This window comes from Encephalitozoon hellem, chromosome V, assembly GCF_000277815.2.
Source record: "Encephalitozoon hellem ATCC 50504 chromosome V, complete sequence".
NCBI classification, from domain to species: domain Eukaryota; kingdom Fungi; phylum Microsporidia; family Unikaryonidae; genus Encephalitozoon; species Encephalitozoon hellem.
The window spans coordinates 175338-201478 of record NC_018472.1 but is presented as its reverse complement, the minus strand read 5'-3'; the positions used below and the strand labels follow the sequence as shown (position 1 = coordinate 201478).

General features: G+C 40.7%; 27 protein-coding genes and 1 non-coding gene across 28 annotated transcripts; 13 read left to right on the top strand and 15 right to left on the bottom strand.

Annotated features, from left to right (window-relative positions):
• Nucleotides 1-132: 132 nt before the first annotated feature.
• Nucleotides 133-711, bottom strand: EHEL_051680 (uncharacterized protein; the record flags this gene model as incomplete). Its single annotated transcript, XM_003887308.1, has 1 exon — nucleotides 133-711. The coding sequence occupies one exon, from the start codon at nucleotides 709-711 to the stop codon at nucleotides 133-135; it is 579 nt and encodes a 192-aa protein (XP_003887357.1).
• A 299-nt stretch (nucleotides 712-1010) lies between these two features.
• Nucleotides 1011-2141, top strand: EHEL_051670 (PCI domain-containing protein; the record flags this gene model as incomplete). The annotated part of the gene is made up of 1 exon (XM_003887307.1): nucleotides 1011-2141. The coding sequence occupies one exon, from the start codon at nucleotides 1011-1013 to the stop codon at nucleotides 2139-2141; it is 1131 nt and encodes a 376-aa protein (XP_003887356.1).
• A 21-nt stretch (nucleotides 2142-2162) lies between these two features.
• EHEL_051660 (putative DNA replication factor C complex large subunit) lies at nucleotides 2163-3872 on the bottom strand (the record flags this gene model as incomplete). The annotated part of the gene is made up of 1 exon (XM_003887306.1): nucleotides 2163-3872. The coding sequence occupies one exon, from the start codon at nucleotides 3870-3872 to the stop codon at nucleotides 2163-2165; it is 1710 nt and encodes a 569-aa protein (XP_003887355.1).
• Nucleotides 3873-3959: 87 nt separating this feature from the next.
• On the top strand, nucleotides 3960-4832 carry EHEL_051650 (Acyl-CoA thioesterase domain-containing protein; the record flags this gene model as incomplete). Its single annotated transcript, XM_003887305.1, has 1 exon — nucleotides 3960-4832. The coding sequence occupies one exon, from the start codon at nucleotides 3960-3962 to the stop codon at nucleotides 4830-4832; it is 873 nt and encodes a 290-aa protein (XP_003887354.1).
• Nucleotides 4833-4930: 98 nt separating this feature from the next.
• On the top strand, nucleotides 4931-5893 carry EHEL_051640 (protein kinase domain-containing protein; the record flags this gene model as incomplete). The annotated part of the gene is made up of 1 exon (XM_003887304.1): nucleotides 4931-5893. One exon carries the CDS (start codon nucleotides 4931-4933, stop codon nucleotides 5891-5893), a length of 963 nt encoding a protein of 320 aa, XP_003887353.1.
• Nucleotides 5894-5998: 105 nt separating this feature from the next.
• On the bottom strand, nucleotides 5999-7297 carry EHEL_051630 (uncharacterized protein; the record flags this gene model as incomplete). Its single annotated transcript, XM_003887303.1, has 1 exon — nucleotides 5999-7297. One exon carries the CDS (start codon nucleotides 7295-7297, stop codon nucleotides 5999-6001), a length of 1299 nt encoding a protein of 432 aa, XP_003887352.1.
• An 88-nt stretch (nucleotides 7298-7385) lies between these two features.
• EHEL_051625 (uncharacterized protein) lies at nucleotides 7386-7613 on the bottom strand (the record flags this gene model as incomplete). Its single annotated transcript, XM_059743507.1, has 1 exon — nucleotides 7386-7613. The coding sequence occupies one exon, from the start codon at nucleotides 7611-7613 to the stop codon at nucleotides 7386-7388; it is 228 nt and encodes a 75-aa protein (XP_059599490.1).
• Nucleotides 7614-7680: 67 nt separating this feature from the next.
• On the bottom strand, nucleotides 7681-8007 carry EHEL_051620 (ribosomal protein L30E; the record flags this gene model as incomplete). Its single annotated transcript, XM_003887302.1, has 1 exon — nucleotides 7681-8007. One exon carries the CDS (start codon nucleotides 8005-8007, stop codon nucleotides 7681-7683), a length of 327 nt encoding a protein of 108 aa, XP_003887351.1.
• Nucleotides 8008-8091: 84 nt separating this feature from the next.
• On the bottom strand, nucleotides 8092-8583 carry EHEL_051610 (uncharacterized protein; the record flags this gene model as incomplete). Its single annotated transcript, XM_003887301.1, has 1 exon — nucleotides 8092-8583. One exon carries the CDS (start codon nucleotides 8581-8583, stop codon nucleotides 8092-8094), a length of 492 nt encoding a protein of 163 aa, XP_003887350.1.
• Nucleotides 8582-9268, top strand: EHEL_051600 (uncharacterized protein; the record flags this gene model as incomplete). The annotated part of the gene is made up of 1 exon (XM_003887300.1): nucleotides 8582-9268. The coding sequence occupies one exon, from the start codon at nucleotides 8582-8584 to the stop codon at nucleotides 9266-9268; it is 687 nt and encodes a 228-aa protein (XP_003887349.1).
• A 104-nt stretch (nucleotides 9269-9372) lies between these two features.
• EHEL_051590 (uncharacterized protein) lies at nucleotides 9373-10557 on the top strand (the record flags this gene model as incomplete). Its single annotated transcript, XM_003887299.1, has 1 exon — nucleotides 9373-10557. One exon carries the CDS (start codon nucleotides 9373-9375, stop codon nucleotides 10555-10557), a length of 1185 nt encoding a protein of 394 aa, XP_003887348.1.
• Nucleotides 10558-10610: 53 nt separating this feature from the next.
• EHEL_051580 (uncharacterized protein) lies at nucleotides 10611-10952 on the top strand (the record flags this gene model as incomplete). Its single annotated transcript, XM_003887298.1, has 1 exon — nucleotides 10611-10952. The coding sequence occupies one exon, from the start codon at nucleotides 10611-10613 to the stop codon at nucleotides 10950-10952; it is 342 nt and encodes a 113-aa protein (XP_003887347.1).
• Nucleotides 10953-10987: 35 nt separating this feature from the next.
• On the bottom strand, nucleotides 10988-11887 carry EHEL_051570 (uncharacterized protein; the record flags this gene model as incomplete). The annotated part of the gene is made up of 1 exon (XM_003887297.1): nucleotides 10988-11887. The coding sequence occupies one exon, from the start codon at nucleotides 11885-11887 to the stop codon at nucleotides 10988-10990; it is 900 nt and encodes a 299-aa protein (XP_003887346.1).
• Nucleotides 11888-12095: 208 nt separating this feature from the next.
• Nucleotides 12096-12668, top strand: EHEL_051560 (uncharacterized protein; the record flags this gene model as incomplete). Its single annotated transcript, XM_003887296.1, has 1 exon — nucleotides 12096-12668. One exon carries the CDS (start codon nucleotides 12096-12098, stop codon nucleotides 12666-12668), a length of 573 nt encoding a protein of 190 aa, XP_003887345.1.
• A 65-nt stretch (nucleotides 12669-12733) lies between these two features.
• On the bottom strand, nucleotides 12734-13690 carry EHEL_051550 (uncharacterized protein; the record flags this gene model as incomplete). Its single annotated transcript, XM_003887295.1, has 1 exon — nucleotides 12734-13690. One exon carries the CDS (start codon nucleotides 13688-13690, stop codon nucleotides 12734-12736), a length of 957 nt encoding a protein of 318 aa, XP_003887344.1.
• Nucleotides 13691-13839: 149 nt separating this feature from the next.
• On the top strand, nucleotides 13840-14751 carry EHEL_051540 (uncharacterized protein; the record flags this gene model as incomplete). Its single annotated transcript, XM_003887294.1, has 1 exon — nucleotides 13840-14751. The coding sequence occupies one exon, from the start codon at nucleotides 13840-13842 to the stop codon at nucleotides 14749-14751; it is 912 nt and encodes a 303-aa protein (XP_003887343.1).
• Nucleotides 14752-14767: 16 nt separating this feature from the next.
• Nucleotides 14768-15466, bottom strand: EHEL_051530 (putative proteasome alpha subunit; the record flags this gene model as incomplete). The annotated part of the gene is made up of 1 exon (XM_003887293.1): nucleotides 14768-15466. The coding sequence occupies one exon, from the start codon at nucleotides 15464-15466 to the stop codon at nucleotides 14768-14770; it is 699 nt and encodes a 232-aa protein (XP_003887342.1).
• A 105-nt stretch (nucleotides 15467-15571) lies between these two features.
• On the bottom strand, nucleotides 15572-16786 carry EHEL_051520 (peptidase M48 domain-containing protein; the record flags this gene model as incomplete). Its single annotated transcript, XM_003887292.1, has 1 exon — nucleotides 15572-16786. The coding sequence occupies one exon, from the start codon at nucleotides 16784-16786 to the stop codon at nucleotides 15572-15574; it is 1215 nt and encodes a 404-aa protein (XP_003887341.1).
• A 60-nt stretch (nucleotides 16787-16846) lies between these two features.
• Nucleotides 16847-17437, bottom strand: EHEL_051510 (glutaredoxin domain-containing protein; the record flags this gene model as incomplete). The annotated part of the gene is made up of 1 exon (XM_003887291.1): nucleotides 16847-17437. One exon carries the CDS (start codon nucleotides 17435-17437, stop codon nucleotides 16847-16849), a length of 591 nt encoding a protein of 196 aa, XP_003887340.1.
• Nucleotides 17438-17477: 40 nt separating this feature from the next.
• EHEL_051500 (putative Zn-dependent protease) lies at nucleotides 17478-18686 on the bottom strand (the record flags this gene model as incomplete). Its single annotated transcript, XM_003887290.1, has 1 exon — nucleotides 17478-18686. One exon carries the CDS (start codon nucleotides 18684-18686, stop codon nucleotides 17478-17480), a length of 1209 nt encoding a protein of 402 aa, XP_003887339.1.
• A 74-nt stretch (nucleotides 18687-18760) lies between these two features.
• Nucleotides 18761-19855, top strand: EHEL_051490 (putative nucleotidyl transferase; the record flags this gene model as incomplete). Its single annotated transcript, XM_003887289.1, has 1 exon — nucleotides 18761-19855. One exon carries the CDS (start codon nucleotides 18761-18763, stop codon nucleotides 19853-19855), a length of 1095 nt encoding a protein of 364 aa, XP_003887338.1.
• A 91-nt stretch (nucleotides 19856-19946) lies between these two features.
• EHEL_051480 lies at nucleotides 19947-20064 on the bottom strand. The gene has a single exon (XR_009467977.1). It is a non-coding gene; the product is annotated as a 5S ribosomal RNA (ribosomal RNA).
• Nucleotides 20065-20133: 69 nt separating this feature from the next.
• EHEL_051470 (PUA domain-containing protein) lies at nucleotides 20134-20640 on the bottom strand (the record flags this gene model as incomplete). Its single annotated transcript, XM_003887288.1, has 1 exon — nucleotides 20134-20640. One exon carries the CDS (start codon nucleotides 20638-20640, stop codon nucleotides 20134-20136), a length of 507 nt encoding a protein of 168 aa, XP_003887337.1.
• A 154-nt stretch (nucleotides 20641-20794) lies between these two features.
• On the top strand, nucleotides 20795-21493 carry EHEL_051460 (proteasome alpha subunit; the record flags this gene model as incomplete). Its single annotated transcript, XM_003887287.1, has 1 exon — nucleotides 20795-21493. The coding sequence occupies one exon, from the start codon at nucleotides 20795-20797 to the stop codon at nucleotides 21491-21493; it is 699 nt and encodes a 232-aa protein (XP_003887336.1).
• Nucleotides 21494-21624: 131 nt separating this feature from the next.
• Nucleotides 21625-22161, top strand: EHEL_051450 (putative DNA replication protein kinase; the record flags this gene model as incomplete). Its single annotated transcript, XM_003887286.1, has 1 exon — nucleotides 21625-22161. The coding sequence occupies one exon, from the start codon at nucleotides 21625-21627 to the stop codon at nucleotides 22159-22161; it is 537 nt and encodes a 178-aa protein (XP_003887335.1).
• A 62-nt stretch (nucleotides 22162-22223) lies between these two features.
• EHEL_051440 (ribosomal protein S4-like protein) lies at nucleotides 22224-22766 on the top strand (the record flags this gene model as incomplete). The annotated part of the gene is made up of 1 exon (XM_003887285.1): nucleotides 22224-22766. The coding sequence occupies one exon, from the start codon at nucleotides 22224-22226 to the stop codon at nucleotides 22764-22766; it is 543 nt and encodes a 180-aa protein (XP_003887334.1).
• A 100-nt stretch (nucleotides 22767-22866) lies between these two features.
• Nucleotides 22867-23190, top strand: EHEL_051430 (LSM domain-containing protein; the record flags this gene model as incomplete). The annotated part of the gene is made up of 1 exon (XM_003887284.1): nucleotides 22867-23190. One exon carries the CDS (start codon nucleotides 22867-22869, stop codon nucleotides 23188-23190), a length of 324 nt encoding a protein of 107 aa, XP_003887333.1.
• A 57-nt stretch (nucleotides 23191-23247) lies between these two features.
• On the bottom strand, nucleotides 23248-26121 carry EHEL_051420 (uncharacterized protein; the record flags this gene model as incomplete). Its single annotated transcript, XM_003887283.1, has 1 exon — nucleotides 23248-26121. One exon carries the CDS (start codon nucleotides 26119-26121, stop codon nucleotides 23248-23250), a length of 2874 nt encoding a protein of 957 aa, XP_003887332.1.
• Between the last annotated feature and the right edge of the window lie 20 nt (nucleotides 26122-26141).

Below are 26141 nucleotides of genomic sequence, written 5' to 3'. Positions count from 1 at the left end.
TATCAGCTCCAGCCTCCTGTTGTCAAAAAGGATGTCTGCAACCTTCCGCCTTACCCTGCGTATCTTGTTGTTCCGAAGGTCGATCTCTAAAACTTTCAAATACAGAAGACAGTAAAAATTCCAATATTTAATTCACTCTGAAGGGTTGGATTTTTTATCTTTGTTTCCATCACTACTCTTTTGGGAAACGCCAAACAACAAAGATCCTCCTGCAAAATCAGCTATCTTCTCCCCCAAATTACCTTCTCCTTCGTGGTTTTTAACGTACTCTTCAAAGTGACTAAGGAAATCTTGTGTAAGATATCTCTGTACGTTTAACGTTGCAGCCTGCTGAATGATAGCAGATTCCAATTCAATAATGCTCAAAACTTTAGTCTTTATAGAATCAAAGTTTTCCTCCCCCCCCTCTAGGAGAACGGACAGATCACTCCACATCTTTGAGAGAGTTTCTACCTTTTTGTACAAAAGGCTTATTTTATTTTTCTCACTAGGAGTGAGGGTGCTTGCTGAGATACTGGATTGGATTCTCTTAAGGTCTTCTTCAATTAATCCTTTAACCTTTTCAGCCTCGGAAGCCAGCTTAGGATATTTGGTAACCCCAAGAACTTCCGACTCACTACTTGCTGAAGGATTGATGGCACTACCCTTAACATTAGTTAAGACCAAGTGTATTGATCCTAGGATACTTGACATTAGCAGCTTAGCATTCATTCAGGGGCTTGATTCAATATGTTTTTATAGTTTTAAATTAGGGTGAATGATTGAAATATGATATTGGTATTAGGATTTTAATGGGCTGTGCATTTTAAAAGTCAATGAGCTTCATGGATGAAAAATATACTCTCAGGACTACGGCTTTTAATTAATACAAAAAAACTTTGACCAATGGCAGCATCTCAGTTTTTATGATTCTTTTATAAACTTCTTTTTATAATAAACTCTAGAAGTTAAAGAATCAGACAGCATTTCTGCTTCTTTTCTTGAATTTCACTTAATAAACAAACCCTGGAATGAATGAAAGGGAACATGTTGCGGAGCTAGTTGAGCTGTTGGGCCGGCTCAATACTAGTAGAGAAGAGGCAATAGAGCAGTATGAGAGGCGGGCATTTACATTTATGAAAAACATTCGTCCAGAAACTTTTGATTCTCTTAACTTTGACAGCGAGCTTGAGAGGATTGCAACATATCCTATAATTCTCGGAGGTCTTTTTATGAAGAAAGAGTTCAAAAAGATCGACAAGATAGTTAACGAAGATTTGTTGCCCTATCTCATTGGGAAGAAAAGGATCTACGATTATTTTATCGGGCTCATTGTGAAATTTTTTTATCTTGCAAGGAAAAATGAATCTCAAGACAACTCGACTCTCTTCAGCCTTCTTGTTACAAACAAGGAGCTCGGCAATGAATATACTGTTTCTGTGATAACTAATTGCCTTTTGGACATGCTTACTAGTAACAAAATATTTCAAAGAATCGAAAATACTATTACAACAACCTCTGAGCAAGCAAGATACAACTATTACAATGGAATAATATCTATGGTTGAAGGGGATTACAATTCTGCTCTGAAGTGCTTTCACACAAGCATCATCCTTTCAACCAATCGTGATCTAGTTCTGGGTGCGGAGAAGCGTGTTATTTTATGTATGTTACTTAGTAGTGACTACAACATCCCATACACTTATAAGCCGAGCCTTAGAACATACTTTGAGCTTGCTTCTGCTGTAAAAAATGCTGGGATAAAGAAGTTTGAAGAGGCTCTTGAGAAGAGTAAAGATGAGCTTATGTCTCAAGGTCTATACTTTGTAGCAAGAAGGTTATCGCAAAATGTTATCCAGGAGGGAATAAGAAGGATAAGTATTGTGTACTCCAGAATATCTTATGTAGATATTGCATATCTTCTGGATATCAATCCCGAAGAAGCTGAGTACTTGGTCAAAAGGACAATTAGAAAGGGATTGATAAAGGGAAAAGTTATTGACGGTGTTTTTCATTCTTTGAAGGAGGACAAATCCACGACCGATATAGGCATAGGTATCAGGGATTGTATACAGCTAACAAAGTATATCCAGGAACATATGAGATATCCTGTTATTGAGCCCTTATGCTATGAGAAGGTAAGCAAGGTTCATGAAAAATAAAATCTTTACTAGTCTTGATTTTTAAGCATCTAAGTCTTCTCTACAAGGCAGAATTTCTTCATCTGAGTTTTGGCCTTCACTGTCACCATTTTTCTCCTTCTCTACTTCTACATATGGAAGCTTTCTCTTAAGTTTTTTGTACTCCCTGTCTAAGAGAGTTCTTGCTTTTCGTTCTACACCCTCGAATATCTCTGTGCCACTCGGAATTACATTTTCCAATCCAATGATATCCTCTTTAGTCATATCATAATTGGTAATGTCGTCTAGCGCCTTATCGATACAATGTGTTTTTAAATGATATGCATGCTTCTTCAGTATCAGCTCCAAAGCGTACTTCCTAATCTCCTCTGCATTGGCTCTGATTTTGCATGACGAGTGCACCGAGGCCGTGTATAAAATTCTTTCCGCTTTTAAATGTTTAGAGTTTTGCCCAAGCCATGATGGAAACATCATTTTCTTTGTCAGAGGCCTTCCCTCAGTAGGTATTGCAACACTATACACAGCATGAAGTGGCGCAAGGCTCCAATCCTGATTAGTCCCCCTCATCAGCTTTTCAACAATATCTCCTAAGCTGATTGAGTCAAAGCACTCAGAAAGATCTCTTGCACTTTTAAATGGAGTTTTTAAAATGTTTTCGTTTACAAAAAGCGGAATTAGCGAATAATCTTCAAAGTAAAGGTCGATCTTTTCGGTGATAGACCTTCTTTGGAAAACCTCTCCTGCTATATCAAACACATTTTTCATCACGTTCTTTCTAACAAAGCTTTCCGCTACACTTGGGGTAAGAGCCCTTTTGAGTGCAATGCTCTGAACCATGCCGATGGAATACCTCATGTCCCCGCTACTTTTTGATATTATTTCATTGAGCAATCCGTCGGATATTTTTTTCCCTTCTCTATCAAGTATGTATTTGATTCTTGAAATCATTTGCCTAGGATCCGGCTTCCTGAATCTTAAGTCTAAGCAATGGTTTGATAGTGTTCTTATCTTTAGGTTATTACGATCATTACATATGCATATGATTGGTATCACAGTCTCCTTAATTACATTAACAAGCTCAGGAATTCCTCCTCTATCACTAGACATCCCATCGACTTCATCCATTATAAGAACCTTCTTTCTGGATACACCTAGGCAAACAGACTGGCTGTTTACAAAGCTCCTTATTTTACTAGCTATTTCAGACTTACTTCTAACATCACTAGCGTTGAATTCAACTATATCAAACCCAAGATACTTGCAAACCACATGCGCCATTGTTGTTTTTCCAATCCCTGGCTGTCCACTTAGCAATGCTGCTTTGTATTTCGTACGTCCCTGGAGATAGTCTTCTAGTTGCTTGGAAATCCCTATATTTCCCACGATTTCATCTTTCTTGCTAGGCCTGTATTTCTCACTCCATATGTTACTCAAGGCAGTCTCGTTATCATTCTTAGTATTCCCTGGGCCAACATCCACCTTTATTGCGTCACCAAGTCCCTTCTCGTTTTCCCTGATTAACTGCATGAACTCCTCTTCGTTTAGAATTCTTATGCCTAGTTCTTTTGCCTTCTGCATCTTTGAAATACCCGGGCTTTCTCCTACAACAAGAAATGTAGTTTTGGATGATGGTACCGTTGTACATCTTCCACCTAGGACAACCACCTTTGTCCTTGCATTGTCTCTGCTGACGCTCATATCGCCAGTAAACACAAACACTTTTCCCTTCAATGGCTCTTTCTCCAGAGGCATTCTGCAAGGTGAAAAAAATTTGCTTCTCATCAACTATACAGCCTTACCTTTACAATTTCTATGAAAAACCTTATTAGGTAATCCCCTATGGATTTCTTTAGGATCGTAGGGCTTGGCAACGGGATTTTTGAGGGTGCTAATCTCTGGTCGCCATTCCCAGGATACCCTGCATTTGGAGGCCAGTTGGCCGCACAGTCCCTTGCATCTGCATTTTCCACGGTTGAGGAGAGCTCTATTCCGGTTACAATGAGCATTCTGTTTACCAATCGATGTAAATCAGATCAAAAGGTCAGATACAATGTCAGGAACCTGAAAGATGGAAGCATTGTGGACATGAGACAGGTGGACTGTTATCAGAATGATGTTTTGATATCCAGTGCTCACATTAGCTTTAGTAGGCCGGATAACAATACTCACGACTATGAGGGTACTCCGTATGAAATATATGATGATACTTTCATTCCATTTTCGGAATACATATCTAAGTCCATGGCTGCCAGCTCTGAAAGCCAGGCAGAGGTTAGTGCAAAGTTTCAGATTTTGTACGATAATATGTCGATGATGCTCAATGTGCTGGATGTTGATGTGGGTATTGGAAATAAGGACATGAGACAGGTCCGTATTAGAATAAAAGAAAAACAGGAAGGCATAATACAGAAGGCTTCCCTTCTTACGTTGATTTCAGACATGTTCTTGGTAGAGACTGCACTTATGGCATCCAACCTGACATTATTTTCTAAGGATCTGTCTTTGCTAACCTCTTTGAATCATGTAGTGAACTTTGTGAACCTAGAGAAGGATATTTGTGATGGATACTTGTATTACGTTGTAAAATGTAAAGGAATAAGAAACTCAAAGGCCATTTGTGAAGGACAACTAATTCATGAGGACGGAACTTTGATATGTTTGACAGGACAGCAAGGAGTATTCAGAGTCAAGTCTTCTTACTCTAAGCAATGAAATGGACTTATTAACTAGTTGCCTGGTATTATCAATATTAAATGTTTTATCTGGATTTTAAACTTCCGGGTTTTTAACAAGGGATCCCCGGAACCATTATGGTTGTTATAACTATAGCAAAGTCAAACTCCGATGTTAACGAGAGGAAGGATGAAAAGTATTGGAACTACGAGCGTTATAGCATACCCACTGGGTGCATAGAAAAGTATCAAATATACCAACGGATGGGCCGTGGAAAGTACTCTGAGGTTTTTGAAGGACGTAAGGATAAGGAGAAGATTGTGATAAAAACACTTAAGCCTGTAAGGAAGGCAAAGATTTGCAGAGAAGTACTTATACTGAAAAGCCTTGAGCATAAGAATATCATAAAGCTCATGGATGTTGTTGTCGACTCAGAGTCCCAAATATATTCCCTGATCTTTGAATACATAGAGCACGAAGAGTATTCAAAAATATTTGAGGAGTTGAGCTATGAAGATATTATTGAGTACTCCAGACAGATTCTTTCTGCACTTGAATATTGCCATAGTATGGGGATAATTCATAGGGACATCAAGCCACAGAACATGGTGATCAACCAGGCTAGAAGAGAGATTAAGATAATTGACTGGGGACTTGCCGAGTTTTATCATCCAAAAAAGGAATATAGCGTGAGAGTTGCAAGCAGGTACTACAAGGGTCCTGAGTTGCTCGTAAACTATCCATACTACGACTATTCTCTTGATATCTGGTCGTTTGGATGTGTCTTGGCAGAGTTGATATTCAAAAAGAGGCCCTTCTTCCACGGAGAAAGTAACAGCGACCAGCTTGTCAAGATAGCCAGAGTTCTAGGATATACTGACCTAAGAAAGTACATCGAAAAGTACAGAATTCCCCCTCTTGGCCCAAAGCATGAGGGAGCTGGGGAAAGGGTGCTACTTTCCTCCTTTATACAACCTGGAAAGGCTGCTCTCTATGCTAATGTCATAGACCTATTGGAAAAAATACTAGTATATGACCATCAGAACAGACCTACTGCTAGTGAATGCTTAAAACATCAATTATTTAAACCGAGGCAGTAAGCTTCATGCACTACAAAGGCGTTGAAAAATTAAAATTCTAGGAAAGGCCATCTTCTTTTATTCCTTGATTCATTGACGAATATTATCATACCACAGTTAATTTATTTATCCATCTCTGTTGTAAAATCTACTCAAGGCTCCTCTTCTGACAGGCTCGGCCTCAAAGTATCTCGGAAACTCCTCTTTAGGCTTGTCTACTTTAGGTTCTTTATAGATACTCCCAACCTTAGACTCTATGGATATCAACTCGTAAGGTATCTTTTCCATTAGCATTTTAACCTCTTTCTCACGCCTCGCCTTCTTAGAAATAAATGGAGAGTCCTCATAGGAGTCATATACGGGGTCTCCGCATCCTGGAACGATGATGTTTGATATTCCATTTGCATGTCCGATGCACAGTATGTCCTCGTGGTTACAGAAGTCGACGCTCGATACAGGCGATCCTGTCTTATGCTTAATATATAACACCTCCCCAGAAGAGTTGATAAAGTCCTTCCATATGTGAACATTGTCACCATACGACAATGCCAACATGCTTTTCTGACTCAGAGAAGTTGCTGTTAATCCAGGCTTTGCCTTTAGAGTATTAAGCTGCGTATATGTGTTCCTTAGGTCCCATATATTGATTCTATTGTCCATGCCCACTGTAATCATGGATCTCCCATCCCTCTCAATCTCAATGCTTGAAATAGCACTTTTATGGCATAGTATCTTCATCAAATATTCTTCAGAGCTTGGCGACCATAGGCTGACAACACCCTTGTTGCTGCCAGTGTGTATAATGGCATTCATAGGATTTTGCTTTATGGAAGCAATCTCTTGGCTCTTCATTAAAATTTGGCTAACGATCTTTCCGGTCGATACATCCTGATACCTTAGGAAACCCTTGCGCGAAACACTTGCTAAAAGATAATGATATGGTAAGTACTCCATCTTGAACACATCTTTGTTATCTCTGACGCAGTGTATTTCTACTCCACACCCGTCATATATAAAAATATTGTTCTTCTGGGCCACTGCAATAAACCGCTCGTTATGGAGATATGTTGCATCATAAATCTTGTCATTAACGTCAATTTCAAAATGTAAATCCATAGACTTAGCATTGAATGACGCCAAGTACCCCCTATCATTCCGAAGAAGCATATGCATCCCATTCCTCGAATACTTGGCATATATCGGCCCATTATCTAGCTTTAGATCATATGCCTGCTCGCATGCTTTGATGCTAACATGCCTTCGTATCTTACTTTGCGTTAAGTCGTATGTCTTTTCATCAGGATCGGTTTCTATGTAACCACAAGACTCTGTTCTCAATATATCATAGCTTGCTACATCCTTGTGGGCTCTCTCCACTATCTTTCTCCTGCTCTTTATTTTTTCTTCTATTATCCTTTTTGACATTCTGGGCCTACAACGTCTTTGCTTTTACTGTATAGTGCCAGAAACACCTCTTTCCATAAACAGAAAGAAAGCAGCCACATGAAAGCGTCTATCTATACTCTATCTCTACACACTCTCCGTCCTTAAGTTCATATGCATCAATCTCAATGCTGTCCACTAGCTCTCTTTTCCCCCTCTTGAGGACAATCTGTTCCACGTCCTTTCCTATTGACTTACATACTTCCTCTTTCAACTCTCCAATGGTTCTACTCAGTCCTATGGTAATTACCACAGATACAGACATCCTGTCAATGCATTTCAGTTTTATAAGGCGCATAAAAGTCTTGTCCTAAGGGCAGGAAATTCTAATAGGTCGATAATACATGAAAATCAATTAGATAGCTTTATTCTCCTTTAGAGGGTATCAGATCCGCCTCTCCCTGGTCAATGATAGAGATACATCCCAGCCTATGCCCTCTCTCAGTAATGTTTCCTAGTTCCTCATTATTGGCGTTGTGGAAAATAATAGGGAGCCCTCCAGCTAAGACACTGTAGTACTCAAGTTGCTTCCTTTTTGTGGAAGGAAAATTCGATGAAATAACAAGGCACTTTGCCTTTTTCATGATAACCGACTTTATGGCTCGCTTAAACCCAATAATGCATTCCCCTGTCCTCATCGCCAGCAAAAGTGCAGATGTAACATTATCCCCTTTGTTACTTTTTCCACTCATCTCTATTCAGGGCAAATTTTTTTTCGGATTAAACTCCAACTATTCTTTCCAAGTAATTATGCCTAAGATATTATACCAAAACATCTAGTTAAATTTATTAAAGCTGGGCTTCTTAGTGTCTATGTTTCCATCATGCCTAACTTCCGACATTTCAGAGAGTTTCCTGGCCTTGTTTTTGTACTTAAGTCTTGGTATTCTGTCTTCTGCCTTTCTTTTCTTAACAAACTTGTTTTTCTTCATCTTGTCTGTTATAGTTCTTTTCTCATCTTCTGAAGAGCCCCCTTTCTCCTTGTAGCCTTCGTATCCATCACTCAGCGACAGTTTGGCTGCATCTGAAGCCTTGCGCTCCATGTAGCATATTTTCTCAAGAAGAATGCTTGTCTTGGCCAGCATCTCCTCAACAGGGCTCCCGGCTCTATCCTCCTCATCCATTTCCTTATATAAGACAAGATTCATAAGATACACAGATAGCAGATCGCTTTTTATATCAAGAATCTCATTCTGGGCGGAAGATCTAGCTCTGTTCAAATCATCGCTGACTGATTTAATATCATCCCCATAAAACTTCTGCTCCATGGGGATCAGAGAAAAAACTCTTTTGCTCGTCGCTGGCAATGAGGAAATATCTATGCTGTCGGGAACATCTCTAGTGCATGTCTTGTCTCCAGAAAAAGGCTACATAGTAAAGAGGGCATTTCCATCCAACACATTCATAGTAAAGAGAGGCACTAAATATATAAAGATCGACCATATACTAGAACTTGTTGAAAACCCAGTGGACCTCGAAAAAATTTACAGTTTTGTTCCTCCCAGCTCGATATGGAACCTGCTTCCTCCAGTAGATCTCAAAAACCATTTTTTCTTAGGCGATACCCAGGTAAGATTTGTGGAAAAAGAGTTAAAACTACTAAAACTAGATGGTGGGCATACAAGAATCAGCTACAAAGACATAGCAGATGTGGTTTGCTACATGAGCAGCATTAAGGAGTGTGACGACTTCCACCTCAGAATGGACATCTATCCACAGATAATTAAGGAGTGGGCCCTGGAAAACTTCTCAGGAGACTCAATAGAAATAGGGCTTTATTGCCTATTGGCATGCGACGAAGAGGGTGACATGGCCAGCTTCTTAAAACGATGGAGGGACTCATCCCTAGAGGAAACGAACGTTGAAGATCTCATCCATCGAATAAACACCACATTCATCATCCAGGAGAAAAAGATAAGGATACAACAGTATCTTAATAAACTGATTGGATAGATATTTACTTCATCATTTTTTGAAATGACTTTGTCTTAACTCATCAATCATCGGTTAAGAAAATAGATTTAAGCTTTAAAAACCCAAAATGCCTTCCACTCCCAATGATAAGAATAATCTCCGAAGTTAATTATTTGGAGCGTAGATTTCTGGCTTCCCTTTTCCTAACGCTATTCGTGAGCTACACCATGAGAAATAGAGCAAGAGCTCACAATTTGTTATCTGCGATGCTAATTTTATATGTAGCCTTTGATCACAAGCATACTGCATATATACTTGCGTCGATCGCCCTGAACATTCTCTTGCTTAAATTCACATCGATGACTGAATACGCATTCACCCTGGTAAATATCATTGTTCTCTACGTCTACAAGATTTTTGGAGGTTTCTTTGAAAAAAGAATTTCTGGGTCATTTGACATCTCTGGGGTCTTGATGCTAATGACCATAAAGATGTGCTATCTCGGGAAGGAATACGATAGGAGAACTAACACTATAAAGGATGCCTTGTCCTACATATTGTTCATACCTGGCCTTATGCTAGGCCCTGTTCCAACATTCAAGAAATTTATGGAAAATAAATATAGAAAGCCGAAGAAGCCTCCGTACGGAACTTTCCTGAAATCCTTCGGCTTTCTGATCCTCTTCCAGGCTTTGAGGATAAGCGTTCCAAGAAGCCATCTTTTAGAGGAAAATGTTTCGTTGCCTATGAGGTTGGTTTATATATATCTCTTTACAGTGGGAAACAGGATAAAATTCTATTTTGCATGGCACTTTTCCCATGGATGCTTCACCTTCCAAAACTTTCCAAACCTTTTAAACGCCGATTTTCTGAAGGTAGAGTTAGCAACGTGCGTCAAGGATTTAAGTACTTATTGGAATGTGTGCACTGGCATCTGGCTAAAGAACTGCTTCTTTGTCCCAATGAAGAGGAAGTCAATATTCTGGGCAAGCGTGGCAACATCTGCAGTTTCTGCACTATGGCATGGCATAAACCCATGCTACCTGATAATGTTCCTCTCTTTCTCAATCTCCATTCCAGTTGTAAAAGAGAACAACAGGTTGATCCAGTACTTCTGCCCATCTTTGTTCTGGATTCTATCCAGGGTCCAAATGCTTATTCTTACGACATACTTCACTACATCCTTTTTTCTTCTCAACATTTCAGACCTTATATACGTATGGAAAAGCGTGTATTTTGCTGGTCACATAGTTATTGCCCTTAGCTTACTTATCCAAGGTGCTACAAAGTATTTTTCTTTCCCAGCAGAGAAGAAAAGAATCGATTAGACCATTCCCGATTCCCATTTCATCAAAAATTATCAGATGGAACCGGCCCTCAGATGAGTGCAGATGCTTTTTCACTTAACAAGGGCAGATACAAGGTCATCGAGGTGCTGTGCATATCCAAGTCACTGCTTTCATTGAAGACAGAAATAGAAATTCCCAAGAGCATGCACAAAGCATTGGTTCAGAGCGAATCTGGATATAAAATTGTTTATTTCATCGATCCAATAGACTTTGGTGCAGGAAGCAGAATACTTCTTAAGGAAAAAGTGAATTCCCTGCTGCTCAGGAACATTGACTACGTAATAACATATAGAAAGAATTATAGAACAAACACTGCACTGGTCGAAAAATTGCTCCTCAAAAATACTGAAAATACGCGTTGGGTTAAGCCATGACTCCAAAAATGCTTAGTAAAGTGTCCTAAGGATTTTTAATCATTTTCTGCTTTTGGTTCCTCAATTCCCTCATAAATATCGGTGCCTGTCTCTTGTGGCTCCACCGAGTTGCTCTCATTTGGCTGCTGCTCATTTCTCATGTAGCTCTCTCTCTCCCTACTCTTGTACTCGTCCTTAGAAAGATAAGATCTTGTCTTGAGAACATGCCCATTAAATTCCACACCGTCAAGCTTCTTCATAACGTTGTCCTTATCCTCAATGTTCTTGAATTCAAGAACAGCATGGTTCCCGCTATATCCGAGTCTTGCATAAGAAGGCTCAAACCCATTATCATGTACAAAGTTTTTGAAGTCCTCGATTGTTGTGTTTGGTGCCACATTCTCAAAAACAACTTTCAGATGGTTGTTTGGGTGATCCCTTGATGCATGGACTCTCTTTCTCGGGTCGATCACTTCTCTTACACCATGGATAGGACACGAGTTACAGTACTCGCAGAAGTCTCTGCTCCTCTGAGGATCTCCTCGAAACCCATCGCCACGATAACTGGGTGACCTTCCTCCGTATCGGTCAGGAAACCTCGGGTCATATCTCCCTGGAGATCTGTCCTCATACCTCATCGGAGGATAGGGAGCATTTCGAAACCCTCTGTAATCCCGTGGAGAGTATCCACCTCTCCCCATATCCATGTATCTATCATGATACTCGCTATCAAGAGGTCTTTTTCGTCCGTTGGCTCTCTCTACAGATATCGGCGCACCATCAATCGCATGAGATCTCTGGTTCAGGACCCTTGTAATGCTACTCTCAGAGTCAAAATTAAGAAACCCATATGTTCCTTTCAAGCTCACATCTGTAACCTCTCCAAACTGCCCAAAGTATTCTTTGATTTGCTCTTCGCTCACGTGATTCGGGATCTTTCCTATGAATATTTGCATGGGGTCCACAAACTTAAAATATTTTATTCAAGCAGACAAAAATCTTCGTGCCCCATCCTCTGCTCATACACATTCAAACACAGGCTCTATACGTTCGCCCTTCTACCTAACGCTCTTCGGCCTCACTCGGTGTTGCAGGCCCTCTGGACACACTTTTTGCTTCAAATCTCAATAGAACACAGACAATTTACAAAGACCACCCCTGATAATGGCACATCTAAGTTACATCAAGATCTACAATACAGCTGGATTTATTGTTTGTATTGTGGCTCTTCTCACCAGCTTAATGTTCTACAAGACAATGAATACAAGGTATCTAAGAGTGGTTGGACTCTGCCAAACATTCTTTCTGATGGAATCTGCAAATATATCCGCAAAAAAAAGCAATGCAAGATATCTTCCCACCGTGATGCAGCTGGTATCTCGTATGTTTATTATATGGGTTGTTTTCTGGTATTATGGTGTTATAAATTGGACTTTCCCCGTTATAACCACGTGCTGGTACCTTTCAGACCTGGCAAGATACGTTTTCTACATGTTCAGAGTCGACACAGTTAGAATTGTTAGATACAACCTATTCCTACTGACCTCTCCAATAGGATTTGTCCTCGAAATGTACTGCCTGAAAATTTTACACGGCTCGCTGGGAAAAATACTTTCCTACTTTGTTGCATTGGCTGCACTACTATATATTCCAGGATTCACGTTCCTGTTTTCTCACATGCTAAAGCAGCGAAAGTGGTCTAGAAAAATCAAGGCGTGCAAGAAGAAGAGTATGTGAACCTTGCACATCCCAGAGTCTTCATAGTAATGAGGCAAGCAATAACAATCTACTCTATAAAATCCCTATATCAATGCAAGCGTTTTTTCTGGATATACTTCTCCTTCAAGAACATCCATGCAATCAATTTCTGGATAAACCATATTTCTCTTGATTACAGGAATGTACTTCTTGACTCTTACAGGTGTTCCTCTGTACAGCTCCAGATTTATAAACAAAACAACCTTGATGCTGAAATCGCTTCCAGAGACAGTGGATGGCGTTGTCGAAGGTATTCTTAGGGTTGCTCGAAGCACTCTACCATCAGAACGATGTTCTCCCTGCCCCCCTCCAATGTACTTTGTCCTCAGGATGTTTTTACTCTCTGTAGAGACACTAAGTATTTCATATATAAAGCACTCCATGCTCTTGATCCTGGGGCTTCTAGATGATATAGCTGCCTCTATATTTAGATAGTCTCCAGAATAATAAAACTGCTTGTTGACCTCAAAGTTAATGTTGTATCTTTTGCTCAAGAAACAAATCGGAGACACCACTTCAATAATTGTATGAAAATTTCTGGATTCGGTGATGGGATCCGCCACCTGTATTTCTTTTCTAGTGGTATATGCCGGGTTGTGAATCCCAAGTACATAGACTTCTGCGTGTAGGCAGTATGTGCTTTTTATGTGGCACAAAACATCAAAGTAAACTCCCCTTACCTCGGAAGATCCCTCGTCATTTTTTCTGAGCAAAAACCTGAACGGAAATCGATGGTGGCCACTAGATATTTCCCCCAAAGGGTCCTCGTTTGAATAAACCTCGAACTCATATTTATAACCATCGCATGTCTTTCCAAATTCTTCTCCATGTTCTTCTTTCCGGGCAATCTCCTGTACTTTCAGACTCACTTCCTTGGACAGAATCAGATTGATCTTGGTTATACAGAGAGGAAACCTCATCTTTATATCAATAGCACCTCTTACCTCAGATCCCCCCTCATATATCTCCTTATCAAGGTCTATCTCAACCTTTGTGTCCATTTGCATCATTTTTTGTTTCTCTTATATCCAGGCAATTATCCAATGCCGTTGCTCCCCTGGTAGACGGTGGCCAATTCCATGAGCGGATGCAACCAGGATAACGCGCTAACCAATGACACAAATTTTTGCATAGAGCCCTAGGTCTCTCTATGAGCTTCACGAAAAGAAAAAACTTAATAAGCTTTGGAATGATCGACGGCAAGGTAAGCCCACTGGATAAGGATACAATGAAGCATATTCTAGAAAGATATCCGTCCATACTGGCCAGTGTCTACAGAAGGACTAACCAAAAGAGCAAAGCCATCCAAGCTCTTCAGTGTAAAATACTTGGGCATGAAAAGGCCATTTACAGCCATGAGATACTATACAACTACATCTACTTTGAGGACTATGATGGGGCGCTTGAAAGAGCCAAGTACTTAGGTTTCAGGGATGAAGCAATAGAACGGGTTTTACTGCAAATATTCATCCATAAGAAAACACAGGTGGAAAATGTTTGCTGTGGAACAGACACTTATGACGAGATAAATGATCGTATATTCGAATACCTGTCCACATACTTCTCCATCGATGTCCTAGGCTACTTTATCAAGGCTCTCAAGGACTTTTGCAACAACAATAAAGAATGTAAGGACAAGTCGTGTGGGGACCAGAAAATTTCTCTGTTCAGGGCGCGGTGCACCAAAAGCTATCTAGGAAAACTTGGGACAGAATCCTTAAAGTATATATACCACGAATTGGGTGTAGCTGAGGCATTAAGGCTTATAGTTCATAGAAATCCAAAGATTAATGAATGCTACTTCAGAGAATTTGTAGAAAAATGCTTTCCAAACAATAAGGAAATCAAATCAATTCTAAAAAGAATCTACATCCCATGCTTGTTTGAACTGTTAGAGAAAAGGAACTCCTTAACCAAAGACATCAAGAAGGTCAAAGAGTATTATAATAAGGGCAGTGCAAGTGAAGAGGTGAAGCTTGAGTCTCGGTACTGCAAGAAGGCAAACATGGAAGAAGAGAGCACATACCTGAAGGTATGTGACACATCCAATAAAAAGAGATAGATTCCTGAAATTTATTTCATAGATACGTTGAGATGTCTTCTGGGGTTAAAAACCTGATTCCTTCCTTTGAAACGATTGCAACCTCCACGTTGTCCTTATTGATCCTATCCTTCATTACCTTTGACAAGGTATGAAGAGCCTTTCTTAACGATTGATCAAGCTCCCCATACTCTTCATATTCATTCTCAAGAATACCTTCGACGACCTCATGCCCAGAGCCTATGGCCCTAGCCTTGTAACTAACATATGATCCGGACGGGTCCAAGGAATAAAGCCTGGGCTCGGTGTCAAACCCTGCTATAATCAAGGAAACACCGAAAGGCCTTCGGAATATCATCTTGGCTTCATCCTCCTCCCCAAACCTCAAGCTTAGGCTGGATAGGTATTTTAAAAGTCTCTCTACACTGGCATTCTCCCCATACATATGCGTGTGCGAAATGCAGAAGTCTCTTGATCTCTTCACAATCGTTTTTGTGTCCCCGCTTATTCCCGAGAATCCAAGCACAATATGGTCGTATATCTTGTAATGCTTTACCACACTTTTAGGATTCTGCAAGGTGGACAATATCTTCTTTTCAGAGCAAAGTATCACAAACTCTTTGGTTTTTACTCCTATTGTTGTTGTTCCCAAGTTCATTGCCTTCATGGCATATTCAATCTGATGGATCCTTCCTTCAGAGCTATATGTGTTTACACTTTGTTTAAAATCCTCCATCTCTGGGGATTGCACATTTGCAGATTCATCTGTTTTATCGAGTACCTGGATTATTACAGCCTTGTTTGAAACGTTGGAGCACTTGCCAATAGCTTAGTCGATTTATTAGTTGCTCAGATACTCAATTCTAGACATTATGCTAGGATGGAGAGAGTTCAGGCTGTTGTATAGCCAGGATGGGGCCAAGAAATCAAGGGAGTCCACAGATATCTTGTACAGAGTGCCCGCAAGCGTTTTGTTATAGTTGTACCTCTTTGTTAAAAGATCTGCATACATTTCTGCACTTTGAGACGTGAGATTGTATAGCATAAATAGCCACGGCCTAACCGACGCGAAGTATAGGCAGATGAGCACTATAAACGATCCTTCCTTAGAGACATTACCCCACACAAACTCCTTGGCTATGTTATCGTACAGAACCACTAAAAACAATATTTCAAGACATAGAAGGAGGAAGAAAACCGATATCTTCTTGACCAGGCTTCTGTCGTAAGAATGGCCCACCTCGTGGATCAGTATCGACTCCAATTGGCCATCGTCCATATTCTCTATTTTTCCATATATCTCTATTCTTTCTGAATTTCCAATGCCTATGAGGGCTGCATTAACATTCTTTCCAGGCCTTTTTTCCCTGTATATTGAGTCAGAGAGCCCCCTATCACTCATAAGCCTCTGGATATTCTCAGAAAACACGTTTGGTGTCACCTTTTCCATCTTGGTGAGGTCCACATTTGATATGGATAAGATGTCAGATACCTCCATGATAAAGTAAGAGAGGTAACACGAAACTACGAAATTAGCTCCGAAAATCCTTAGGAGCTTTATGAAGATGAAGATGCATATGGGAATAACGAATAGGGCACCAAAGAAACACCACACAAGAATTATCTCCAGTGAGGGATTCTTATATATTGAGCAAACAACATATTCTGTAAACGCATTCAGAGATAGCATTGAGACTACAATAGTAAGGAAGACGATTTCTAAGTCAAAAAACCCCCCAAAGATTCTGTTAAGAATCTTCATACTAAAAAGCCTTCCAGCCTCTGTAAAAAACAAAATACTGGCCGAAAAATGCATTGTGTGCACCAGAATGTCGCCAAGTAGCTCTGCTCCCCTCTTTCCCAGTGCCTTTTTGATGTTGGCAGAATAGCTCTGGTCTCTCTTTGCCATTTCATTTGTTGCCAAGCCCTCTTCAAATCCCGTTTCTCCTGAATCCACACGGATCTTGGTGATAAGTACATTCAGGACCTCAATCGTCTGGGCCAGGTAGGTCAACACGAAAAATGTGTAAAACATTCCTTTGGAAAAGCACTTCATTTCTTTGTTTGTTGAGATTCTTTTAATATGTATCAAGAACATAAACAGCAGGTTTTATTTTCAGATTATTTCAGACAACTCGTCCTTAAGCCTACCTTTCTCAGATATCTTCCGAACGATGTCTAGGCCTCCTATAAACTTGTTTCCGATATACACCTGCGGGAATGTGGGCCAGTTGTTTATTTTCTTGAGCTCTCTTCTAACATCTTCATCTGATAAAACATCAAAGTACGCAATCTTATCTCTTTTCACACCCTCCTTGAGCAAGATATCCATAAGAGTCCTTGTAAACCCACATTTCGGATATTCCGGTGATCCTTTTATGAAGAGAACAACCTTACTGGGGTCAATCACATCTTGTATTTTCCTCAGAGCTTTTTTTCTTCTTTCCTCAATGTATTCCTGTATTTTCTTCTCAGGGTTTTCAAGAACAGGCGTGCCTTTGATCAGAAGGACAGGGAGCTTTGCTACTTCAAAATGTTTCATAAACTCTATCTTGAGCCTTTGGGACACCTCTAAATTCACTTCGGAATAGTCGATTTCCGTGTCCTTAAGGATAGCGTCCATTTTGTTGTTCTCATCTTCATATGCAACAACCACATCGTGCTTCTTAAGCTCCTCAAACAAGTCACTGCGTTCTACATCATTCATACTGGAAATGAAGGGATGGTTCGATAACTATTTCTATGGGCTATCCACATCTATCAATTCTTTCTCTAGTGGTTGGATGCAGCGAGGTTATTGCATTGAACAAAAACGTGGCGTCTACAGGCGAATTGTACTCGAGACACATGTCAAGCAATGCCTGCGAAAGCTCTTTTCCGTACCCATTTGCTCTAGCAACCTCATCTGCAAACAACTCCGAACGCTGTGCATATACGTTCGAAATTATGAGAACCAAAGGCCTCCCAAGTATCAAATACATAGCAAACATGGCCAGAACAAATGCCTCCGAGGACATATCTGAAAACCCAAAGGCTTTGCTTCCTTTCGTATAAATAGATATAAACACTAGTACCTCACAGGCCACTATTAAATGCGAAAGAATCTTTCTTTTTAGTATGATGTTGTCGATAGAATGCCCTATCTCATGGAACAAAACAGGGTATAGTTTCTTCGTGTCTTTGCTGAAATCCCCTTGTATCTCGATTCTTTTGAAACTACCAAATCCGACCTGGGAGGCATTTGTCTTCTTGGAGTCCTTGACTCTGTAGATTGATTCCTCCATTCCTTCAGATTTAATCATCTCTTGTAGCTTAGGAGGAAATATCTTAAGAGGAACTCTTTCCAGCCTAGCTTTATCCACTCTAGCACACCAAAAGGTATCCAGTAGATTGTCTGCCACAAGGACAATATAAAACATCACAATAAGCTTTCTTCCCAGAAGTTCAAAAAGCTTCATTGCAAGACACATCAAAAGAGGGAGCTCCACAAGAAAAAAGGCCAGGAGATTAAACGGTGAGTCTATGTATCTTATACTATATGCAGTCTTGGCTAGTGTAAACTTTATTCCAATGAGTTTTTCTAGCAAAGTAATCGTAGAGACTAGAAGTATTAATAGCGTTATCTCATGGTTAGGTATCTTCAAAAACTCCGATAGCTTGGTTACCTTCCTTCGAGCCTTACTACTAAAAATCAGTAGTACTGCAGATATATACACCGCAAGTCCCTTCACTTCCTTATACATGTTTTTAAGCCTACTGTCAGAAGCCCTCAGCTGCAGCTCAAAGAACGAATCTGTCTTAGCAACTATCTTTCCTGTGCAGGTGTCAGGTTCAAACCATAATTCTCCCTTCTTGAGATGCTCAGCGCACAGATACTGAAACCTTGTTTCCCAAGCCACTCCGGCAAACCTGATCATCGAGAACAAAAGAAAAGCTCCTCTTGTCTTCCTGCACATCACAGAAACAAACGTCCTCCGTAACTTAGGCACAGTGACACCAATTGAATCCATTTTGCATCCCCTATTCCTATATGTTTGAAGTAATTATCCTGATAGGTCCCGGAACAGAGTTGTTTCCAATAGTCAATGAGAAGTTTTCAAAGGCATGTCTTCCGATCATGAATAGGCCAATGATTCTTCACACAATGGGGTGTCTGAAGAGTATCTCAAGGAAATTCTTTGTGGTTGGGCTGAACGAGGAAAAAGAAGATCTTATGAATGCTATAAAGGAAGACATCAGAGTACCTATAGAGTATATAGGAATTGACACATATGATGGAACAGTGGCATCTCTTCTGAGTGTGTATCCGAGAATAGAATCTGAAGATGTAATTGTATGCAAGGGAGATATTGTGACCAACATGGACATCCAGGCAATGGCGTCGAATTACTTCAGTGCCAAGAAAATGTTTATGGTGATTCTGGGGAACACCAGATCGGAAACATCCATTCTAGGATACAAAGGTGATGATTTAATGTTTTACTCAAACAATTCCAGCGAAGAAATTCCTTTTTACTTATTGAAAAAAGGACTGACTCTTACAAAGGACTTTGATGTACTCCAATTCTATATGTTTAAGACCTCATTGTTCAAGGCATTTAAGCCAGACTGCTTTAGCTTTAAGTATGGGTTGCTTCCAGACATTGTGAGGAGCTTAGTTCTGACGAATCCAGTTGGAATTCACAGGCCCGCGAAGAGTTACATCTACCAGATAAGATCTATTAGTAACTACTTGTGTGTGAATGCTCTGCTGAAAAGGCACGGAGCTAGTACTGACAAGAAGTTGAAGACAAGCGAGTCGAATGCGAAGTTCATAAAGGATTATGTGAAAAAATACAATCTTAAGGACTTGAGCAATGTAGTTGGGGGTAGTACAAGAGCAGACAATGTACTTCTCCTCGACTCGATAGTCGGAAGCATGTGTGACATTGGTGAAGGGTCGAAAATAATATCATCAATTGTGATGGATAATGTTTCTATCGGAGACGGGTCGCACATCGAAGGGTCTGTGATTGGGATGGGTGCAAGTATTTTTGCTGGCAGTACGCTGGTCAACTGCAAGGTGTCTCCAGGATATGTATTCACCGAAGTGGTTGATGCTGACACTCGGTCTTTCAGCAAATAAAAAGATGATTTCTACCACTCTCAGCTTCTTGTCCCAAGTGCTGTGGTTGGGTATCTGTTAGTAGCAGCAGAGAAGAGTAGAGGCATGCAAAAAGTTACGGCACTCGGGATTCCCGAGTGGTCTCCCTCCTCAGTACTATCCGAGCTCGCACAGGCTTAACTTCGGAGATCTGACGAGTTCCGGTGCTTTTCCGTGGATATGGCCGTAACTGCCTACAAACTCAATCGCCATTATATTCGTTTCACATGTCGCCTTAGAAAGGCATTTTATTCATTCTTCTAAGCCCACTCTCCAGAATATAACTCGTCTCCAATTCTGTGGTACACTTCAATTCCAACTCCGTTGCCCCTACTCATCATCTCCTGCAAGCTCATAACAGCCTCTCCGATGGCTGCAATCGATTTCCCAATAATTCGAACAATAATGGTATCTCCTGCTCCAAACTCCTCTTTTATGAGATCTTTGTACTTAAGTATCCCTGGAATCATAATGTCGGCACCCCTACACAAAGGTCCAAGTGCTCCTTCATCGAGAAATACTTCATGGTATCTCGACCCATTCTCCTCAAGATATCTTATAGTAGGGAAGTATCTTTTGTTAAAGCAGAACAAAATTGCCATGCCTCTCAAAGATATCAGGGACGTCTTGTTCTTGCACTTATGAATCATATATGCCTCGCTTTTCTCCAATAGCTCGTAACCTAGGCTTTTATTTATATCCTTTTTGTCTTTCTTTCCTAGACAGCACGAGGAGCTTATCTCTACTTTGCTAAACAGGTTTTTCATGGGAACAGGGTAAGCTAAACTACCATCGGTTTTATCAGAAGCTTCAAAGCTTTATGCCATACAAATATCTTGTTAAGGAGGTTCTTACCAAAGAATGTTGTAAGAATCCATTGCACTATCTCAAGAAATCATTCCTTAAAATAAGACCCTGAACATGGAGGACAACAAACTCAAGTCCAACACATTTACAGACGAAGGCAGGCTCCCTCAGATCGAGTTCGCCATCAAGAATGTATCTAAGGCAGGAACCATAATAGGATACGTATGTGTGGACGGCATTGTCCTCATAGGAATAAATAAGGAGCCTACAAACGGGCCAATGGAAAAGATCTACCAACTGAGCGATAATATTTATTGCGCATTGTGTGGGCTATTTGGCGATGCAATGAGGATCAAGAGATACGCGCGGGTGAAGGCCCAGGAAGTTTTGGAGAAGTTTGGGGTGGAGTGCCCTCTCATAACACTGTGTAAAGCCATTGGGCAGAAAAAACAGGCTTTTACTCAATATGCAGGGACACGGCCTTTTGGGGTTTCCTTTCTATATGCTGGTGTTGTAAATGGGGAGTATGCCCTATTTTCCACAGATCCAAGCGGAACATTAAACAGGTGGAGGGGAATGTGCTATGGAGAAAACGAAGAGGCCATAAATGGAGGACTTAGAAACGACTTCCCCGATGAGGAGATGGAAATGAAGGCGGCAACCATCGAAATACTGAAGCTCCTTGGGAAGATTCGGGAGCTGGGGCCAAAGGAGGCAGACAGGATGGAAGTTTTGCACTTTTCCAAGGAGAACAAGAGGTTTCTTCCGCACGATGAGATTTTAAGGTTTCTTGAAGAAGTTCATGCCAAATAATAAAAAGGAAATGTTTCTTTTGACTGACCTTTCTAGGAGTGTCTTTATGCCTAAGGCTTTGTGAAATCCCGCCAAGAGGTTCCCGCCAAAAAGATAAAAATAATAAAGAAAGGTATGGTGAGTGGCGAAGAATGAAGAGCTACAAAGTATTCAAGAAGCCTTACATCCTCATTGAAGACACTAAGAACAAGTACCAGCCATTTTACAAGGAATACGCCAACTCAGATGCCCCGAAGCTTCACTTAGACAGCCCGACGCTATGCTGTCCATTCCAGGCAGCTAAGAAGTACAAACAATCAGGTAAGCGTAGGCACACTAGAGAAGGTTTTTGTGAGGTTTGCTATGTCAGGTTCAGTAACTACGAAGAGCATATCAAGGAGTTCGAACACAGGGAGTTTGCCAGGGACAACTCCAACTACAAGAAGCTTGACGTATTCATATCAACCTCTGCATTTGAAAACACAGGCCCGTCAGAGGAGTATGTTCCGCAGTCGCCAACCTTCAAGCTAACCCCGGCTTCCAGTGAAAGGAAATACAATGGCACCTGCCTGAACGATAACGAAAAGTGCAGCCAAACGCTCCATTTTTCCCTTGTCAGTACAGAAGGTTGTTTGGGACAGGATGCCATGCTGTTTGATCATTTTATTGCCGAGATATTTGATAAATAATTTCTGCCTAATGATCTATTCTTTCCAACCCAAATGATTTTACTTCAAAAGGTCGACAGCCCATGAGAGAGCTGAAGTTCCATGAAAAGAAGCTTCTGAAACAAGTTAACTTTCTTGAGTGGAAAAACACAAATACGGCACGAGAGCACTTGGCCATAGTAAAGTACGGCCTAAGAGATAGAGAGGAGTATGTCAAGTACAACCGGATAGTAGGAAAGATACGCAAGCTTGCAGAGGCATTAGCCAGACTCAAGGAGAACGATCCGATTAGAAACAGCATGACCAAGAAGCTTGTCAACAAGTTATACAATATCGGGATAATTGCAAACAGAAAGCTTGTGGATTGTACCAAAGTAACTGTCTCCTCATTCTGCGAAAGGCGGCTTCCAATGGTTATGAAGAGAATTAGAATGGTCCCCAACTTCAAAGATGCCATAAGGTTTGTTGAGCATGGCCATGTTCGGCTTGGGTCAAAAGTCATCTATGATCCTTCGACAATCATAAGCAAAGCTATGGAGGACTTTGTCTCGTGGGTTGATGAATCCAAGATCAAGAAGAAGATCGACGAGTTCAATGGAGAGAATGACGATTTCAATTATGCCTGAGCACATGGCGTAGAGATCAGTGTGCTGCACAACAATAAACGACTCAACAACTATAGAAAGAACAATGGCTTTAATTCCCTTTCTCTTGAGAAACCCTACAATGCCAGACGAAGATTTTGGTAATGCTAGGGATTACGAAAAGTACTTGGAACAAGAGGTTGTCGTTATGCTACGGGATGGAAGGTATCTGTACGGCATAATGAAATCCTTCGATCAATTCAATAGCATAACACTGGACGGTGTCATAGAAAGGATATTCCATGATGGAAAGTATGCAGAAAGAAAGCACGAGCTATTTATAATAAGAGGAGAAAACATCACAATGATAGGCTTGGGATCCTCAAAAATAGGAAAAGAGCTGTCGGAGGTGGACTTCCTGGCCCTCAGGGACGAGATTCTAAGCTCTCAGCCACAGCTCAGCTGATGCGCTTTCACCAATACATGAATCATGCAATAAAACATTGTGACATTCCGCAATCCCTTATGTTCTCCTCAGGCTTATCCCAAGAAACACCTTTATGTCTCTCTTCTTCTCTCCCTTGTTTTTATAGTAGATGTTGTACTCTCTGTTCTCCGTTCTCATCGTCCCGTTCTTTGATATCATTATTTTTGTGTCGCTATTCTCTATGTATCCCTTAATGTCATCATCATCTTCCTTCTCCCAGAATATCACAGAATCAGTCTTTCCGACCACCGGGCAATAGAACTTCATGTTTCTTGATAGCCCTATGCTGCAGTCAACCAGGACCTCGCTAGAAAACTGCTCGGGAAGAGAAAGGATTTTGTAATGGATGTTTCGGTTTCTATTGAATTTTGGCACGAGAATAATGGCAAATGTCTCCTTCTCCTTTGCAACAGGAAAAACTATTCTTGTCTTCCTCGATGTGATTATCTTGTATACATCATACACAGGATCTCCAGAAAGCCCGTACACGGTAAACGAATAATCGTCAGGAATATCGGTATAGAACTCAATGTATATCGCACCCCTTCTTGCCTCCACCTCTTTTCTAAACTCCTTTTTCACTAGGGATGTAGAATATGGATGCTTGGATGCAATCATTAAATATTCGTCCTGCCTTATTCTTAGCTGAAAGGCCTCCACAAAGTAGTTTGGAAACCTAAGATTCATCGACTTGCTGTAGTAAAGAACCACTTTTGATTTATATCCATATGTGTTTTCCTCCATATCCATTACTTTATATACCACAACCTCCTTCTCCTTTCCAAACCTTATGTCAATAATCGTGTCCGTCTCAAAATAAGAATGAATGATGAAATCTTCTTCTATCTCTGTAGCAGTGTCTAAGCACATACCTCCTTGCGGAACAGACGTGCTGGTGCCCTGCTGCCTGCTTTCAATGACAATGCTACGAATGTTATCTGCCTCACTAATAACTGTGTATATCCCACAGTTCTCAGAAAACAACTTAGTTCGGACTTCGTCCTGCGACAAAACCCTAAATATAGACCCCAAAGTTGCCTTCGAACACATCTTCTTCGAGTTATACTTCTCATCAGAGAAGAATCTCTTTACTTCCTCAAATATCTCAACCAACTCCGTCTTCATGTCCCCATTCTTTTCAACAGAAATAGAGTCTGTGGATTCCTCTCTAACTTGATACAATGGCTTTTTAAGGTAGCTGAACATCATTTTTTTCGAAAATCGGATTAACCTGTATAGAGATGTAGATCCAAGAGCCGTAAATGGCTTGGAATCAAACTTCCGCATCAGCTTCCATATCCTTCTTCTGCTCATTGCAAAATCCTTCGTCTCTACATATTGGTAGATGTACAGAATCTCTCCAATTATTTTAAACACAATAAATTCCGGGCTCTTCGGGTCATTCCTCTGGAAAATCAGCCCATTCTTCACAACCACTCTTACAAATTCATACTTTGTATTCTCGAACTCAAGCTCAACCAAAGACGAGTTCGGCGTAAGAATGGTCTTCACCCTTAGCTCTTGAAATCTCGAAATCACATCCGAAAAGGCCGTCCAGTTGTACAGCTGGCTCATAACCTTGCTTTCTTGCAGAGTTAATCCCTTGAAAAGCCTATTTTTTCCTACAAAATGTGCAGTCTTAAGCGATGTCTTGGGAATAGGAAAGTGCGTGCAGAGTATCCTCTCTCTTCCATTGATAAAATTCCCGGCCTTTCTGTGAACTATCTCTCCATCCACATCCACAATCTTGTAGTCCATCGAAGAGTAAAGAAGAATGCTCTCTATTATTTGTGGGAGTTGTATTCTATGATTTTCTAATGTTACTCTCTCGATCTTGTGTGCCACATCCTTGATTGAGGGAACAACAAATGGAAGATACTGCCCGCTCCATGCTGGATAGACCATAGTTCTTGATACTAGGTGCCTTATGTATCTCTCTATGAAGTTCGAGATCGACTTCCTAAAGTAAAGCTTTCCTATCTCGCCAGATATCCCTGACTCTACAGATATAGCAAGGTCAGGTTTCGATAGAAAACAGTACTCATACCTTGTATCGTAGTCTTTCGACGGGATTCTAACAAGAACATCTCCCTTCATTCCATTAATGAATACGGTAGTCCTGAGAACCATTCCCTTGGGAAGTTCCAGGCTCAGGGAAATCTGCGCTCCTCCACCATAATTGACTCCTAAAAGGACTTGTAGCCTCTCAAAAATCTTCTGTGAAAACATTATTCTACTTACTTCTCTGTCCTGCAAGGTAAAAGGGAACTCGGTCGAATTCACAGACATTTCCGGAACACATCTCTCGCCTTCATTTGTGTTTCTTACCTCAGTCTTAATGCTTTCGGCTTCTTCATGTCTGCCGTCTTCGTCTGAATCGCTTTGGCCACACACCTCTCTAAGTATTCCGTGTTCAAGCCCCAGTCTTTTTCTGATTTCATCTTCAAGGTCCAATAGTTTTTCTTCTTCACCTTCAGCACATTTTTGGTCTTTTTCAGATATGGCCCTGCATATGTCGTCGTCAGACACAACCTGGATGCTTTCTACATATGGCGCTTCCTTGCCCAAGACCACATCAACAACATCAATACTTTTGAAGTATTTACTTATTCCAGACACTTCAAACCTCTTCAGTATCATCGATTTGATCCTGGCCTCAATTGCATATGATCGGGAAATCTCAAAGTAAAGCCTCTGAAGAACGGCATTGACCCAATGAGTATCTCTACATCGGTGCATGCTCCTAATCACAGTCCTCATCTGTTCATCACTAATTTCAATTCCTTTGCTCTTATTACTTATTCTTAGCATCTTTTTCCTATTAACTTCAACAACAGCTCGAGGAGACAGACAGTAAATCATTGGAAAAGATAAGAGTCCTATTACAAACCCAACTACAAATCCAATCATTCAGGGGCGTTCTTTCTCTT